This window comes from Carcharhinus amblyrhynchos, chromosome 23 (assembly GCF_965287045.1).
Source record: "Carcharhinus amblyrhynchos chromosome 23, sCarAmb.v2.hapA, whole genome shotgun sequence".
NCBI classification, from domain to species: Eukaryota; Metazoa; Chordata; class Chondrichthyes; order Carcharhiniformes; family Carcharhinidae; genus Carcharhinus; species Carcharhinus amblyrhynchos.
Genome location: NC_137346.1, coordinates 7,694,852 through 7,712,307, shown reverse-complemented (window position 1 = coordinate 7,712,307; position 17,456 = coordinate 7,694,852). Strand labels below are relative to the sequence as shown.

The 17,456-nt window shown below is 46.1% G+C and overlaps 1 protein-coding gene across 1 annotated transcript in view; it reads left to right on the top strand.

Moving 5' to 3' along the window:
* Positions 1–17,456, top strand: part of dph1 (diphthamide biosynthesis 1) — a 592,086-nt gene that overhangs the window by 461,875 nt on the left and 112,755 nt on the right. The window contains exon 8 of the mRNA XM_080210803.1: positions 11,804–11,960. Within this exon, the coding sequence (XP_080066929.1) occupies positions 11,804–11,960 (157 nt within the window). The remainder of the gene's footprint in view (positions 1–11,803; positions 11,961–17,456) is intronic.

The window sequence follows — 17,456 nt, the reverse complement described above, 5'->3', positions numbered from 1 at the left end:
GGGTGATAACAAGCAGGAAATTATCGGCCAGCTTAACATCTGTTTGGGTAATAGAACCAGTTCTTAAGGCTGTGAGGTAGCAGAACACTTAGAAAACCATGACATAATCAGGTGGAGGCCAGATGGTTTTGTGAAAGGGAAGTAATATTTGGCAAATCTATTAGAGTTTGTTGAGGATGTAACAAGCAGGGTGAATAAAGGGGAATCAGTAGATGTAATGTTTGGATTTCCAAAAGATGTTTGATAAGGCACCACATAAATGGTTACTGCGCGAGACAAGAGCCTATTTGTTGGGCATGATATATGAACATGACTAAAAGATTGGCTAAGGAATAGCAAACAGAGGATCGGGACAAGTGGATCATTTTCAGGTTGGCAGTTGTAACTGGTGGTGTGCCACAGGGTTCAGTTCTGTTTACAATCTATATTAATGACTTGGATGAAGACACCGAGTGTATTGTAGCCAAGTTTGTTGATTATACAAAGATGGGTAGGAAAGCAAGGTATGAGGAGGACACACAGGGATATAGATAGGTTAAGTGAGTGGGCAAAAATTATTTGGCTGACGGTGTATATTCTGGCAAAATATGAGGTTGTCCACTTTGGTGGCAAGAATAGAAAAGCAGAGTATTGTTGAAATGGAGAGAGATTGCTGCGGCACAGCACAGATCCACAAGTATCCTTGTACATGAATTACAAAACACTAGCAGACAGATACATATAATTATATGGGCAAATGGAATTTAGGCCCTTATTGCAAGGAGAGTAGAAAAGTAGGAAGGTTTTGCTACAACTGCACAGGTCATTTATGAGAACACATGAAAAGGCTTGCAACAAAGCCTTGCCTAAGAGATTAGCTGCAAAATTAAAGTGCCTGGGATTGGGGTAGTGTATTGGGATGGAAAACTGGATGGCAGACAGGAAAAAAAGGGTCGGAATAAACAAGTATTTTTCCAAACGGCAGGTAGCAACTAACGGGGTACCGCAGGGATCAGTGTCAGCACTCCAGCTGTTCACTATATATATGTTACTGATTTAGATGAAGGAATTAAATCTCCAAATTTGCAGATGACACAAAGCTGGGTGGAAGGGTGAGCTGTGAGGAGGATACAGAGATGCTACAGAGTGATTTGGACAGGCTGAGTGACTGGGAAATTGCAAGGCATGTGCAGTATATTGTGGATAAATGTGAGATTATTCACTATGGCAGCAAAAACAGGAAGGCAGATAATTATCTGAGTGGCTATAAGTTAGGAGAGAGGAATGTGCAGTGAGACCTGGGTGTCCTCATATACCAGTTGCTGAAGGTAAGCATGCAGGTACAGCAGGTGGTAAAGAAGGCAAGTGGTATGTTGGCCTTCATAGCAAGAGGATTTGAGTATAGGAGGAATAGTGTGTTGCTGCAAATATACAGGGTCTTGGTGAGGCCACACCTGGAGTATTGTGTGCAATTTTGGTGTCCTTATCTGAGGAAGGATGTTCTTGCTCTCGAGGGAGTGCAGCAAAGGTTTTTCAGACTGATTCCAGGGATGGCAGGACTGAGGAGAGGTTGCGTCTGTTAGAATTATATTCACAGGAACTGAGAAGAGTGAAGGGGGTGATCTGACAAATATCAAAAATGCCTACTGCTCTATCGCCTGCCCACACTTTGGTAAATCAGATCACAAGGCTGTGCTCCTGCTCCCGGCTTACAAGCAAAAATAAGTTGAGAATCTGTCAAAGAAAGTCATGCAGTGTTGGTGTGAGGAATCGGATGATCTCCTACGGGACTGCTTAGAGTCAGTGACTGGTAAATATTTAAAAAGTCTGCGACCGGCCTGAATGAGCATAGTAACTGGCTTCATTAGTAAGTGCGTAGAAGACTGTGTGCCATAGAAGCAAATCCATGTGTTCCCAGCAGCGAACAGGGATATTCACTGTTTCCTGAAGTTCAGGTCTGAGGCATTCAGGTCGGGCTTTACTGACCTATACAAGCCAGATACGGTCTAAGGAGATCCATCAAAGATACCAAAAGACAGCGTTGGACCAAGCTAGAGTCCCAGGTTAGCCACACGGACTCCCAACAACTATGGCAAGGTCTGCAAGGCATAACAGGCTACAGAATGAAGGCATGTAAAATCGCTGGCACCCCTCCCTGATGAGCTCAATGTATTCTATGCCAGTTTGTGGCAAGAGGCCAGCGAGTACATGCCCTCCACCCTGGAAGCCCTGGATGAACCTGTATCTGGGGTCACCATTGCAGATGCCAGAGCAGCTTTGTCGAAGGTCAACCCATAGAAAGCGACTGGCCTGGATGGGGTACTCGGACAAGCACTCAAGTCCTGTGCGGACCAGTTGGTGAGGGTATTCGCAGATACGTTCAACCTCTCTTTACACTAATCTGAGGTCCCTACCTGCTTCAAGAAGACAACCGTTATGCCAGTACTAAAGAAAAGCCAGACAGCGTGCCTCAATGACTATCGGCCGGTGCCGCGCACATCCATCATAATGAAGTGCTTCAAAAGTTTAGTCATGGCACAAGTCAACGTACATCACAGTGCATTAAAGGCCATCGCAGTGCAGTAGACAACATAGAATCAACAGTGCAGAAGGAGGCCATTCGGCCCTATTCCCAAAAACTCCACATATTTATCCTAGCTAGTCCCCCTGACACTAAGGGTCAATTTAGCATGACCAATCACCCTAACCCACACATCTTTGGACTGTGGGAGGAAACCGGAGCACCCAGAGGAAACCCACACAGACATGGGAAGAATGTGCAAACTCCACGCGGACAGTGATCACAAAGCCAGAATTGAACCTGGGTCCCTGGCGCTGTGAGGCAGCAGTGCTAACCACTGTCCACTGTGCCACCCATTGATCACAAAGAGCCAACATAGACGTGTTCTGTTGTGGTCCTGCTACAGCTTAGGAGCAAATACTTTGAAGGGAGATTTAGTCCAGTGTCATTGTGAATACTGCCCACACTCCCATAACCCATCTCAACAAGCCTTCCGAATGTTAAAGTGATGTTGGTGGTAAAGAACCGTGAAGGATTTAGATAGAATAAATAAAGTGGTTGAAGTGTCGATAACCAGAGGGAACAAACTGAAGGTCATTGGCAAATGAATCGGACACGACATGGGGAAAACTGTCTGCACAAGGAATGCCTGGGATTCAGAACAAGCTTCTCTGCTACAGTGACTGGAGACAGATTCAATGACATCCTTTTATAGGCAAAATACTTGAAGGAGAAGGGGAGAGATGTCACAGAGTGGCACTGTCCTGGGTGGACATAGGCTCCGTGGGCAGAATAGCCTCCTTTTATGCTGTACTGTTCCACGTAGTTGAGCCACACAGCAGTAAGCACCAGGTCTGATTGCTGAACCATACCAAACCTTCTGTTCACGAGGACAAGATGGGAATTGGTGAAAGGATTAAGTATTGGAATTGGGTGACCGGCATAGAGAGAGAGGGAGTAATCACCGTGGTGATAGGCAGTTCTCAGCCTCAGACTCTCATACTGGGCAAATGTGAATTCTGTAACCAATTCACTCTGACCCTCTTCAAAAATATTCCTGCGATTCCAAACCTTTTCTTCGCCATCACAAGCCTGTGCTTTTGGGCAGCACGGTGGCACAGGGGTTAGCACTACTGCCTCATAGCACCAGGGAGCCAGGTTCGATTCCCGGCATGGGTCACTGTCTGTGTGGAGTCTGCATGTCCTCCCGGTGTCTGCGTGGGTTTCCTCCAGGTGCTCCAGTTTCCTCCCACAGTTGAAAAGCCATGCTAGTTAGGTGAATTGATCGTGCTAGATTCTCCCTCGGTGTACCCGAACAGGCGCTAGAGTGTGGCAACTAGGGAAGTTTCACAGTAACTTCATTGCAGTGTTAATGTAAGGCTGTTAGGATGTAACTGGTGACAACTTTGTATTGGATGTAATGTGACCATTGGGAACAAGATGGAAGAGTCAGCTGACCCAATAAAACATGGAACCAATTACAGAGTGATGTAATAGTCAGCTGACTCACTATAAATAAGAACCTGTGTGGAATTGTGGCAAGCTTGGATTGGCCCAGAGTGAGGCTCCAAGTTTGGAGCAATGATGTTTCTTTATTAAACCCTTTCTTTGATTTGTAAGTTGGAGTAAGTTTTGGTGTATTTTCGTATCTGCCTTTTTGAAAGGTTCCTTCTGATGAAGCAAAGCCTACTTGTGACACTAATAAATAAACTTGAAAGATAAATAACCTCAACACTCTCTGACTTAATTGTGATCTAACCAGAACATTGAGGGTCTTCTCATTACATGGCTGTTTACCATTTCATCCCTGTACTTGCTGAAATGTGTCTTGCCGTTGCTGATCACTCTGCCGTGTTATTATAACGATATGATGTCTTGGACTCATTTACTGTACAATACACAAGGCATCAATCGCTCACAACATTGCGGGGTCGTTTATTAAGACTAGGCACATGGGAACAGTTATAAGTCGGGTATAAAGCTTAAAGACATCTGAGCCATGTGCTTCTTTTTGTTAACCAACTAAATTAAACCAGCAAACTGTGGAATACAGTGAGTATGTGCTCTGATCAAAGCAAGAGCAAACTCACAATTGATTCACCTGACACACTTCCCTTTAAGTGATGTCATGCTGATATCTCTTAAAGGCAGATTGCAACAAATATTGCGTGACAGATAAATATTCGTCATTTCATCTTGAGGGAGAAAGAGAGATAGAACTAGGGGTAAAGAGTGAGAGAAATAGACAAAGAGAGGGAGACAGAGAGAGAGAGAAATAGACAATGAGGGAGACAGAGAGAAAGAGACAGACAGACAAAAAAAACAGAGAGACAGAGACAGGGGAGAAATTATAAAAAATAAAGAGAGTAACATAGAGAGAGAGAGAGAGAGACGGAAGGGAAAGACTTGGGGCAGGAGCAGCAAGAAAAATTCCAAGTGTCCAGCTAGTGTAAAAATAGGAGATTTGCAGATCCGTTTTTGGGCAAGTTTTTATTCCCAATCATTATGCACTTAGTGCACGAAAAAAATGGGCTAGACTGTTTCTAGCTACTAGAGGCAGTGGGCAGGGCTTAACTTGCCAGCCAGCTTGCACTAGCAGCAGAAGGAGCAATTGCGCATGTGCAGACTTCTGTGACTCCACGTGCGATCTTGCTACAGAGAGGCCTGACAGAGAGAGAGCGAGAGACCTGTCAGACCTCTACTGTTGCAGCCAGCCTCAACCCAGCCGCCCATCCCCCACAATTGCAGAGGCCCGCAGCCAATCAGGAGCCCACCGCCCAAAAATATCACCCCTGCACTGCCTGCCCACTGTCCAGACCAATCACGCCCCTCTCTCCACACTGATTACATGCAGAGCAGCAGCAAGTCCTCCCATCAATCGCAGGCAGAACAGCAGTGGGTCCATCCTCCCTCACCCACCGATTGCAGGCAGAGTGGGAGCAGCCCCCCACCCCCCCCATCCCTGATTGGGCCAGCCTGACTTGGCCCTGCCTTCTTTAGGCCCTGGCCCCAGCACTGCCATGGTGCCCAGCGGACAGTGCCTAGGTGCCAGGCTGGCACTGCCTAAGGGGCAACCCCCCCCCCCCCCACTTTGCCCTCGACCTTCCTAGGGGTCTCAATGGCCTCTGGTTCTGCCAGTGCATCCAACACGACAATTCCTGTTCACGGATGAGCAAATGTTTTCCTCGCTGGGGAGATCCTCTCCTGGCAAAGCCAGAAAGGCAAGTGAGCATGGACGATTGCGTCCCGGGTTCACTAATGCCATGCAAATCATTATTTAAATAAATGATTCAGCCTCTCGCTGGGAAAGGGCCTGAGGCTGGTCACGGTGGAAATCCAGTGACAGTGAGATCGCGAGAGCCGAGAAATTGGGCGCGACCCCGATTTCCCGACTCTCGTGCAATTTTACCGGCTCGCTCCACCCATCGATTGACGGGATGAACTGTTAAAATCGCAGCCTTGGAGTGCACGGAGCAGACAGAGACCGGAAGAGCAAAGAGACTGAGACACAGAGAGAAATTAAGAGAGGGAGAAAAACACAGAGATAGAGGGCGGAACTTCCCCAACACCCCCCACCACGGGAATCGTAGCGGGCAGGATTTTCCGGACCATGCAAAGGTTCATTGACTTTGGGAGGGATTTTCCGGCCATGGGACAAGCGCAGCCGGAAAATCCCATCCTCAGAGTAAGAATATTAAAGAGGAGAAGATTGAAATCGAGGAAGAGAGTCTTATTTTGCAAAGCAAGCAGTTAAGAGAGAGAGAGACTGAGTAACAAAGAGAGACCAGGAGAGCAGAAGAGATTGAAATAAGGAGAGATAATGTAGGCTAAGGAAAAACAGAGAGGAGGGGAGACTGAGAGATGGTGAGTGAGACAAAATGAGAAAATGAGAAAGAGGGTTAGATTGAGATAGCAAGAAAATAGAGTGGGAGGGAGAGAGAGCCTGAGTAAGCGACTGTGTCCTGAAGACCTATTAACAACCCATTAATAGCTCTTAGCAATATCAAAATTGCAAGCATGAAATGGAAAGATAGGATATACATCCTCTCGAGGGAACTGTCCAGCTCTCAGTGCACCACTAATTTTAAAACATTGGACGATTACTAGAAGTGCTACTTTCTGTTTAATGAGATAAGGCAGTCTTACCAGATGTAAACATTGTGTTTCTTTGGTGATTTAGCAAAATGTTTTTTAAAAATAACATTGATTTTAAACATTCTTCCTCCTGACTGCTTCTGAATGATGTCTTTAGCCACATTTTGCATGGAAGTTAACAGTGAGAATGATTGATTTGATTTATTATTGTCATGTGTATTGATAAACAGTAAAAAGTATTGTTTCTTGCATGCCATCCAGATAAAGCATACTGTTCATAGAGTACATAGGGGAGAGGGAAAGGAGAGATGTAGGGTTACAGTCATAGCTAGGCTGTAGAGAAAAATCTATTTCATATAAGGTAGGTTCATTCAAAAGTCTGATGGCAGCAGGGAAGAAGCTGTTCTTGAGGACAGTTAGGATGGTGGGAGTGAGGTTAGTGTGACAGAAGGAAAGGTCAGGATAGTGGGAGTGAAGATGGTGACACAGAGGGATAAGTTGGAAAAGTGCGTGTGAGCATGGTGGGACAGAGGGTTCACTCTGATGTCTGATGATTCAGAAGGCTGAATGGTTAGAGGAGTGATCTCCGCACACCCTTATTTCCAGCAAGCAGGAGCTATTGACCCGATGAAGGAGCGGCGCTCCAAAAGCCCCGTGATTCCAAATAAACCTGTTGGACTTTAACCTGGTGCTGTGAGACTTCTTACTGGAGAGTTTCAGGCAGGCCACAGGGCAGAATAATATATCACAGATACAGGAAATCAGAAATAAAATCAGAAAGTGCTGAAAAAACGCATCAGCTCCAGCAGCATCTGTGGAGCGAGAGAAAAAGCATTATCGATTCAAATCGAATAATCTTTGGAAGAGCGCCTTTCACCGAGTCAGTGACCCTCCAACAGCAGCTGATGTTTGTCTCAGAGTGTGCGATTTTTTTATTCATTTGTGGGCCATGGGCATCGCTGGCTGGCCAGCATTTATTGCCCATCCCTAGTTGCCCTTGAGAAGGTGGTGGTGAGCTGCCTTCTTGAATCGCTGCAGTCTTTGTGCTGTGGATTGACCCACAATGCCGTTATGGAAGGAATTCCAGGATTTTGACCCAGTGACTGTGAAGGAACAGTGATATATTTCCAAGTCAGGATGATGACTTGGGGAACTTGCAGGTGGTGGTATTCCCCATGTATCTGCTGCCCTTCTGCATCCTGGGAATAGTCCGTACAGCACAGAGTCCTGCTCAGGATGAACCTCCCCTCATCTCTCCCCAAACCTTCTTTGCAAAGGCACATTCCACAAGGAGTTTGGCGATTGTCTCTCCCCCATGATCGTTATCTGAAATAGCATTGGGATGAGGAAGCTGGGCTTGTCCACAGCATGCAGTGGGAGGCAGGCTGTCTCTCACTCCACTAGCCACGCAGAAATGCAAGGGCGTGTTCCTCAGAACCAGGCTCCCAGCACACACCCTCTCTCCTTGGGAGCAGGGACTGGGAGTGTTGGGTACTGAGGCCCAGGGAGCTGGGGTTTCTTTTGCGTCTTTTAGAATTTCCTGGCTGGGTTTAGTTTGGTAGGCAGATCGGGCGCAGAAAGGCTCCTGACTCGAGAACAATCGCATATCCCGAATACAGCCTTGCATCGTATCCACACTAGAAAGTGGCTGATGTGCAGAGAGATAAGCTGGGAGCTTATTCAGTCAAACTGAGACTGTTTGTGGATGGCAGGTGAACGATAAGAAAGTTCCTGCTGGATTTCGAATAGTGAAAAATTATGGATCTGAGCTTCCTGTAATCTGTGTAAAAGGCTGGATGAGATAATGGGGGTGGGGGTGAATTGGCTGCTAGATATTATCAACACTGTTATTGTCAGTGTGAGGGCTCAGTGCTCAGCTGGGAATTAATGTTACAGCACCTTCTCTATATGCTGTGTGTGTGTGTGTGTGTGTGTGTGTATCTGTATCATGGAATCCTACAGTGCAGAAGGAGGCCATTCGGCCTATCGGGTCTGCATTGACCACAGTCCCACCCAGACCCATAAGACCATAAGACACAGGAGCAGAATTAGGCCACTTGGCCCATCGAGTCTGTTTTGCCATTCAATGATGGCTGATACTTTTTTCATCCCATTCTCTTGCCTTTTCCCCATAACCCCTGATCCCCTTATTAATCAAGAACCTATCGATCTCTAGCTTAAAGACACTCAATGACCTGGCCTCCACAGCCTTCTGCGGCAAAGAGTTCCACAGATTCCCCACTCTCTGGCTGAAGAAATTCCTCCTCGTTTCTGTTTCAAAGGATCATCCCTTTAGCCTGAGGTTTTACCCTCTGGTTCTAGTTCCTATTCACGTAACCACCCATATTTACCCTGCTAATCCCCCTGACACTAAGGGGCAATTCAGCATGGTCAATCAACCTAACCTGCACATCTTTGGATTCTGGGAGGAAACCGGAGCACGCGGAGGAAACCCACGCAGACACGGGGAGAATGTGCAAACTCCACACAGTGACTCGGGGTCAGAATTGAACCTGGATCCCTCACGCTGTGAGGCAGCAGCGCTAACCACTGTGCCACTGTGTCACCCGTCAGTGTATATGTGTCAGTGTGTGTGTCTGTTTGCGAGTGTGTGTGTTTGTGTGTGTGTGTTTGTGTGAGTGTGTGTGTGTGAGTGTGTGTGTGGCCAACTTGGACACGTTACTCGAGGTGTTGTCACATAACCTTCCACCTCCAGACTGCCTAGTCCCCCCATCTCCGATATTTTTACAACTAATAAAATCATTCACATGGCATGAGGAAAAGAAGCATCAGTTTTTTTACATCGATGTGCTGCGTCTTCCCCAGTTGCTCACTGCTGGGTCCAGGACATTAATCTTTCTTTAAGTGCCATTGAAAAGTGATCTCTGTTGTAGGAAAGATGGTGGCCAATTTCTGCACAGCAAGATCCCAGAAACAGCAACAAAGTCAATGACCAGATCTTCTGTTTTTAGGTGTTGGTTGGGGGATAAACATCAGTTGGAGACGGGTGAAGCGGAGAGGGGGCGGGCTCTTCCCACCTCTTCTTTCAGATAGTGCCATGTTGATCCTTCAGGGCCACAGCTGGAGCCTCAGTCTGATACTTCAGCTGCAAAGTGGCACCTCTGATAGTGCAGCACCCCCTCAGTACCACCGAACTGTGTCTGGCTAGCAGCAAAACTGTGCACCATGGAAATAAACACTCCTGTGTATGTTGTCACATTCCCACAGGCACCAGGTAGATCATTTGTAGGTAATCTGATGTAAATTGTAAGTGGATATAAATCTGTAGTGATCAGGTTAGATTTGTTAATCTTTCTGTGTGTGTGTGTGTGTGTGCATGTTTGTGTGAATGTATGCGCGCGCGTGTGTGTATGTATGCATGTGTGTGTGGATGTGTTTATGTGTGTGTATGTATGTGTGTGTGTGGATGTGTTTATGTGTGTGTGTGAGTGTGTGTGTGTATGTATGTGTGTGTGTGTTGGTGTGTGTATGTATGTGTGTGTGTGTTGGAGTGTGTGTGTATGTATGTGTGTGTGTGTTGGTGTGTGTGTATGTATGTGTGGATATGTGTGTGTGGGTGTGTGTGCGAGTGTGTGTGTGTGTGTGTATGTGTGGATATGTGTGTGCGAGTATATGTATGTGTGTGTTGGTGTGTGTGTATGTATGTGTGGATATGTGTGTGTGTGTGTGGGTGCGTGTGCAAGTGTGTGTGTGCGAGTATATGTGTGTGTGTGTATGTATGTATGTGTGTTGATGGGTCTCAGAGGCATCAACCAGCAACATCTGCTGGGTCTCACTACAGCTGGCTAGCAGAAGCAAGCTGGAAACTTGTGAAAATTACACTTAACTACAATGGTTCTCCCCATGACGAAGCAGCTAATGTTACAAACCCCTTGACCTTTTAACTCAGCAGTTCGCAACATTTCCCACCCCCCCGCCAATCCCGCTAGCCAGTATCCTGCCTTGCATCCAAAATAAGCATCTAAACCTCTGCTACCCATTTTCAGACTCACCAGTCCCTGTTCACCCATCACCCTTGTGCTCACTGGCCCACATCAGCTCTCAATCCAGCCACTCATCGATTTTATATTGTTATCATTGTTTGCAAATCCCTCCACGTCCTCACTCTTCTCTGTCTATCTCGAAACTTCCCGCCTCCTGCAGGATATCTCTGCTTTTCCACGTTTGGCTTCTTTTACATCCCGGTTTGCATCGATCCCTGATTGGCAGCTGCCCCCTGAGCTACACCAGCAACCAGCGTTGGGCAGCCCAGGCTGGTGAGTGGGGGCTGCAGGAGAGGCCCTGCCTTCATCTCAGTGAGCACAAGCTTGAAACTGGGCTTGTTCACTAACCGTGAATAAGATTAAATACATTTAATACACGCAGAATATTTCATAACGACTTAAAGTTTTAAAGTTTATTTATTAGTCACAAGTAAGGCTTACATTAACACTGCAATGAAGTTGCTGTGAAAATCCCCGAGCTGCCACACTCCTGTTCAGGGTACACTCAGGGAGAATTTAGCACGGCCAATTCACCTAACCAGTATGTCTTTCAGACCGTGGGAGGAAACCGGAACACCCGAAGGAAACCCACTCAGACACGGGGAGAATGTACAAACTCCACACAGGCAGTGACCCAAGCCAGGAATCGAACCCGGATCCCTGGCGCTGTGAGGCAGCAGTGCTAACCACTGATAGAAAATGCTTAATCATTTCTACACTAATAGAGCTGTCAACAACTTCAAATAGTTCAAAGGAAGGAAATATTTTTGATTGGGCACAGAGGGAGCACACTGCTCTCACAGCCAATGTTGTGAGCAATCGGCACACGGCACTTCACTCGCCCTTGTTTTACGTACGAATCACTTCAGTCAGACCAGGTGTTAGGAGAAACAACACGGACGGGACTCAGTGGAATGTGGAAACCCTGAAAGTGGGTAACTGTCAGCAAAATGTCTCGTGGGGCCGCATGTAGCCCCCCAGGTTGGCAGATTGTCCACCACTGTTCTAAACTCTAAATTCCCTCCAAACCTGCTCTCCCTGTCCTTTAATACCCTCCTTGAAACCTACCCCTTTGGCCAAGTTTCTGGTCCCCCATCTCCTTAATATGGTTCAGCGTGCTTGATAATTAGTCCTGTGAAGCATTGAAATGAACTCTCTTTCCCTCGTCCACTTTCTCATTGCCGTATGTTGTCTGATCTTCCAGGTATGACCCTTACAGCAAAGTCCTCTCCCGTGAGTTCTATGATCACCAGGCAATGCAGGCAATCAGGAAGGACGCAATAGCTACAGCTGCAAAGGCAAAGATGTGGGGCCTGATTCTGGGAACACTTGGGCGACAAGGATCCCCCAAGATCCTGGAGGTAAGTGAAGTGATGCAAAATCTGTGCTTTGAAATATCTAATAGAAACCATTCACCCGGTAGTGTTGAGATCAAAGCGCTCCCTGAACCATCCTTTGATCATCAGGTTTATCCATATCTACTCAGATGTGCAATGTGTGTTGAGTTTGTCCATTGAGTATCCAGTTGGGCACCAAGTTCTGAGGATCAGATTATAAGCAGTGATGTAAACTGTATATAAATATCTGATATGCAAAGCACAGGGGTGATTTAGTTGCCTTTTTCAGGATTTTGAAGTGGATTGATAAGGGAGATGGAGAAGATCATAGAATTATAGAAACCTACAGTGCAGAAGGAGGCCGCTCAGTCTAATGCGCACATTTTTGGACTGTGGGAGGAAACCAGAGCACCTGGAGGAAGCCCACTCAGACATGGGGAGAATGTGCAGACTCTGCACAGACAGAGACCTAAGGCCGGAATCAAACCTGGATCCCTGGCGCCGTGAGGCAGCAGTGCTAACCACTGTGCCACCATGCCACCATTTTAGTTGGGGAGTTCAGAAAAGGTGATGGCACCTTAAAATCCATGATGTTGGAATGCCGGCGTTGGACTGGCGTAAACACAGTAAAAAGTCTGACAACACCAGGTTTTAGTCCAACCGATTTATTTGATAATACTCACAAGCTTTCGAGGGGACTGCCTCTTTGTCAGGTGAATGGAGAGTTCTGGCCTCAGACAGAGCATATAAAGCACAGACAGTTTAGAGATTACTGATTAGAATGCGAATCCTTACACCTAACCTGCTGTTCAAGACCTGAAGTGGCTGATAATGTGAGTGGAAGGAGCACTGATCACAGGTTAAAGAGATGTGTATTGTCTCCAGACAGTACAGTAAGTGAGGTTTTGCAAACCCAGGCAAGTCACGGGGGTTACAGATAGTGCGACATCTGTAACCCCCGTGGCTTGCCTGGGTTTGCAAAACCTCACTCACTGTACTGTCTGGAGACAATACACATCTCTTTAACCTGTGATCAGTGCTCCTTCCACTCACATTGTCAGCCACTTCAGGTCTTGAACAGCAGGTTAGGTGTAAGGATTCGCATTCTAATCAGTAATCTCTAAACTGTCTGTGCTTTATATGCTCTGTCTGAGGCCAGAACTCTCCATTCACCTGACAAAGAGGCAGTCCCCTCGAAAGCTTGTGAGTATTATCAAATAAATCGGTTGGACTAAAACCTGGTGTTGTCAGACTTTTTACTACCTTAAAATCCATGCCAGGTCTTCCAGAGGATCAGTTCAGTGGCATTTCTTCATGGAAATGTGATAGGAATGTAGATCTCCCACAGATTCTCACTCAATTAATGATGTCAAATCTGATATTGATAGATAACTGCTGGGTACACAGGATATGGAGTCAAGGTGTGGAACAACCATGATCTCATTGCATGGTGGAATAACCTCGAGGGGCTGAATGGCCTCCTCCTGTTGCAACTTTCCTAAAATAGTGACAGGACAACCCGAAGAACAACATTTTGATCCATTTTGGCCGGCAGTGTGCCTCTGTGATCACTGCTGGATGCCTGAAACTGCATTCCTGCCAGCGTTTGAGATCCAATCTATAGGTAGCATTCACGAAGGGTGGTTTGGAGTCGGGACATTCTGAATCCAGATCCCTTGGAAGCCACAACACCCGTGCCTTAAACAGCATCAGGTTAATCATGAGTCATAGCCCATGAGACACAGTCCAGCTTTCAAAGAACCTTTCATTCAAATTCAATGACAGACTGGAAACGGTAAAATTGAAAATCATTGTTCACGTATCACAGAGAAGTGATTAAAAAGCTGAAAAGGAGGCCATTCGCTCAACATCAATTGAACGGATCTCTGAACTGATTGTATAAATGCTTTCGGAAGTCCAAACAGTCAGGGTTCATGGATGCCTACAGTTATTACAGCACACAAGGAAGCCACTCCAAAGATGTGTGGGTTAGGTAGATTGGCCCTGTTAAATTGTCCCTTAGGGTCAGGGGGACTAGTTAGGATAAGTGAATGGGGTTATGGGAATAGGGCCTGGGTGGGATTGTGGTCAGTACAGACTCAATGGGACAAATGGCCTCCTTCTTTACTGCAGGGATTCTGTGATCCAGCCTGTGATGTCTGCTCCTGGCTCTTTGAATGAACACCATGTGCCATCCATTGAATAGAATTCCTACAGTGCAGAAGGAAGCCAGGTCTGCACTGACTCCCCAACAGAGTATCTTTCTCTCCATTCTGTCCCCGCAATCCCACAAATTTATCATGGCTAATCCAACTAATCTTTATATCTTGGGACACTAAGGGGCAATTTAGTACGGTCAAACCACCTAACCTGCGCATCTTTGGAGTGTGAGAGGAAACCGGAGCACCCGGAGGAAACCCATGCAGACACAGGGAGAACATGCAAACTCCACACAGACTGTGATCCAGGCCGGGAATTAAACCCGCGTCCATGGCACTGTGAGGCAGCAGTGCTAAGCACTGTGCCACCATGCCGCCCAGCGATCCTTCAAGGAATCTCCTGTGGGAACATGCAGTTTTATTTTTGGAGTTTCTCAATGGCAGAATCTTTGACTCGCCGGGATCTTTGACTCGCTTCCCATCTCCCTGGCTGTCAGCCTGAGTCCTGGCAGAGGAAGCCAACTGCTTGTCCACCTGCCAAAAAAACAAGACATCTCTGGATCTTTCTTTTTTGCACAAGAGCTTTTGGAAAAAGAAACGGGGAGGAAAGGGAAGGCATGAATTTTGTTCATTGTCCTGTAATAGTTTGGGCCGTTAATGTGCCTTGTTTTTCCTGTGGATGATTTTTCATTCTTATCGCACATTTGCAGTCTGTACCACACTAGGGCTGATCTCGGGAAAAGGTCAGTCAACGTTAAAGAGATGTCTCCTTTCCCTCTTTGTCTTTGTACAGCCGCCAACACAGAAAGTCCTGCAGGTTTTGCCTTCAGGGTTAAACACCAGGAGACGCACTAAACCATCTGCAGCATCTGTTGTATCTGCACATTAGTTTCTGAAATGTAGCCTTATAAAGGTCCTGTTTCTCTTTCTCTCCGCCTGTGTTTTTCTTGCCTCCAGATTTTACTGTTCCACTGCTCCCCTGGATGTCCTTCTACCTTTTATCCTTCATACATCCTCAATGCAGCCAAAATTCTGCCTCCCCTGTCCTAACTCACTGTCCCCCTCATCCATCACCCCTTAAACTCGCTGGCCTATTGGTCCCTTGGTTGAGCAACCTCTGAGTTTTAAAATTCTTCTCCTTGTTCTCAAATCCCCATCTCGTTTCCTCACATACCACCATCTCTCTAACCTCCTCCACCTCCATAACCCTCTGAAATACTTGCGTTCCTTCAGTCCTTGTTTCTTGCACAGCCCACGTTTGAATCTCGCCATCATTAATGGCTGTGTCTTCAGCTGCCAAGGTCCCAAGCTCTGCAATCCCTGCTCCAAACCTCCCCACCTCTCTTACCTTCTTTAAGACTCTCCTTAAAACCTGCCTCTTTCTTCGTATCTTCTTATCTCTGTGTCAAATCTAGTTTGATTTTTACATTACGAGACGTGGGTGCCATTGGCTAGGCGAGCACGTATGGCCCACTTCACTCCAACAGGCAATAAACTAGGTTAGAGGAGATACATAAAGACAAATGGTTGTTGGTAACAGAGATCACCTCCTGATTTTGGAAAGCACTCTGTGGAACTATCAAGGCCAATGTGATCTCCTGGACTAGTTTTGATCCCCATGGGGTTGGAATAGGCTTGCCAATCATGATTGAATGTATTCCTGGAGGTTTCATCACATGACTTGCCCTCACACTCCAGCCATTAGTCGGCCAACACATCCACCCTTGTGACATACGGCCTTCCTACATCAATTGGAAGGCACAAAGACCCATTGCTCAGTTGAATGATGCTTCAATACCAGTCCAGCACCTTCATGTCACTTTCATGTCACTAATTGATCTGTGCCCCTCTATTTTATAGACCTCTATAAGATCATCCCTAAACCTCATATGCTCTAGGGAAAAAAGTGCCAGTCTATCCAGGCTCTCCTTATAACTCAGAATTTTTTTTGCACTCCCTCCCTGCCAGTAAACAGTACGCACTATCCCTTTGGTCTCCTTGTTGGTGAACTTTCCATGCAGCCTAATTGAGACCCAGGAAATGCTTGCAGGCATTGGAATGTAACACATGCAATGGGGACAAATGTGACAATCATACTGTGTACAATAAAAGTTTCAAAGTTTATTTATTAGTGTCACATGTCGGCTTACATTAACACTGCAATGAAGTTACTGTGAAAATCCTCTAGTTGCCACACTCCGGCGCCTATTTGGGTACACTGAGGGGGAATTTAGCATGGCCAGTGCACCTAATCCGCGCATCTTTGGATTGTGGGAGGAAACTGGAGCACCCGAAGGAAACCCACACAGACACGGGGAGAACATGCAGACTCCGCACAGACAGTGACCGGAGTCAGGAATGGAACCCAAGTCCCTGGTGCTGCGACGCAGCAACACTATCCACTGTGCCACCATGCCACCCCAAACAGCAATAAGGACAAGTTATATATTTTAATGTTGTGTAATGTCCCAAATGTTTCATTGGAATGGCATCAACAAAAATTGACACAAAGCCAATGAATTGAACAGTCAGATAATTGCCATTCAGTAATATAGAATTTGAATGTTGCAGTATAGAGAGAAATGTTGCTGAAGCTTCTAGCCTTGCACTCATCAGGACAAACACTGGAATACAAAATTTCATCCGATTGGAACAATTTATACTACAGGAGAAAAATGTGCTGATTGGTTGATAAGTCAATTCTAATTGGCGGAATTATTGCTATGAAGAAAGCAACAGGGAATATCATGGTAATTTAAAAAGTCACCAGGCTTGAACATGTTACTTTTGTTTGCAGAGCATTTGCGTTTGTCACTTCTAGCAAGTGTAACTAAGTCATGTTACCAGCTCAACTGATTATCTAACATTGGTTGTTAGTGCCGCTATTGGCGCACTCAGCATTGTTCAGCAAGTGCTGCCCAATCGCGGAATCACAGTTAATGGGAGATGCATTAACTGTTAAGCACAGCCTGCTTGAGCACAGTCAGGACTCTGCCTGTGAACAACAGCTGAAGGAACATAAAAACAGAAAATGCTGGAAAAACTCAGCATCTGTGGAGAGAGAAACAGTTAACGTTTTGATTCTGAATGACTCTTTTTCAGCACTGTAGAAGTGTGTTGTTTGATTCGATCAGCCAGTTATTGGGACATACTGAAATTTGTACGTGGCGTTGCTCAATTGTGTGATGGGCAGAATGTCTTTTTTCTCTGGTGATCTGGACACCTAAAAAACTTGAAGCTGTCGACCCTTTCTACTTTGTCCCCGTTGATGTAGACGAAGAGATGTTCTCCACTATGCTTCCTGAGGTCGATAATTATCTCCTTTGTTTTGTTGACAGTGATTATTGTCATCACACCGTTT